This window comes from Enhydra lutris, unplaced genomic scaffold (genome assembly GCF_002288905.1).
Source record: "Enhydra lutris kenyoni isolate GAN:26980312 unplaced genomic scaffold, ASM228890v2 scaffoldscaffold45, whole genome shotgun sequence".
Lineage (NCBI taxonomy): Eukaryota > Metazoa > Chordata > Mammalia > Carnivora > Mustelidae > Enhydra > Enhydra lutris.
The window spans coordinates 2,309,887-2,310,772 of NW_019154129.1; the positions used below are offsets into that span (position 1 = coordinate 2,309,887).

Consider the following 886-nt stretch of genomic DNA (forward strand, 5'->3'; position numbering starts at 1 on the left):
CCCCGCGCTCCCCGCGGCTCCCGCGGCTGCCGGCTGCCGCTCGGGCTCGCGCTCGGGCCGCCGCCGCCGCCGCCGCCTCGGCTCGCCGCTGCTCCTCCTCCTCCGCCGCCGCCGCCGCCGCCGCCGCCTCCACCGCCGCGGCGCGGAGTTTTCAGACGGGCAGGGACCCGGACGTCACCAGGAGGAGGGGAAGGCGGGGAGGCGGGGAGGCGGGGAGCAGGAGGCCGCGGAGGGGGCCGCGGGGCGCGCGCGCTCGGGGAAGGGGCGCGCAGGGCGGGCGGGGGCCTGGCCCGCGGGGCTCTCCTCCCCACAGCCCTCAGCCGGGGGGCTGTGGTGGTGGCTGGCCCGGGGCTGGCGGGGAGGTAGGGTGGGGGGTGCGGAACGCGGGCCGGGGTGGCGAGGGGCGGGGCCTGGGGGCGGAGCGAGGGAGGAAAAAGGAGGAGGGAAAGGAAGGGGGTGGGGGCGAGCGGAGAGGACGCACACCCCCCGTGGCAAGAGTAGGAGTGGGGTGGGGGAGAGGGGGACCGTTTCCACGGCGGAGAAAAGGGGCGAGGGCAGAAAAGCAGGGGAGCTCTGGGTGAGGGTGGGCGCGCTCAGCATCAAGGGGAGGTCAGGAGGATCTGGGGGTCCTGAGATCCTGCCTTCCGTGTGGGAAGCCAACACGAGGCAGCTGAGCGGAGCGGGCTCCCCGCCCTGGAGTTTGCAGCCCAGGTATATTCCACGGGCACAAAGAGTGCCGGGCAGGTGGAGACGTGAGAAACGTTATCAGGAGTGTCGGAACCACAGCAGGGTCTTACGCAGCGGGTCCCTGGATCCCTGGATCCCTGGCTTGAAGAGGCAGGGAGGAGGCTATGAATGACTCTCTGTGAGTGACTCCTGAGTCACA

At 72.9% G+C, this 886-nt stretch overlaps 1 protein-coding gene across 1 annotated transcript in view; it reads right to left on the minus strand.

Moving 5' to 3' along the window:
• Positions 1-600, minus strand: part of LOC111156268 (xylosyltransferase 1) — a 297,991-nt gene extending 297,391 nt beyond the window's left edge. Inside the window, exons 1-2 of the mRNA XM_022517037.1 lie at positions 526-600; positions 103-410 (exon numbers count right to left, since the gene is read on the minus strand). Coding sequence (XP_022372745.1) covers positions 103-410; positions 526-600 — 383 coding nt within the window. The remainder of the gene's footprint in view (positions 1-102; positions 411-525) is intronic.
• Between the last annotated feature and the right edge of the window lie 286 nt (positions 601-886).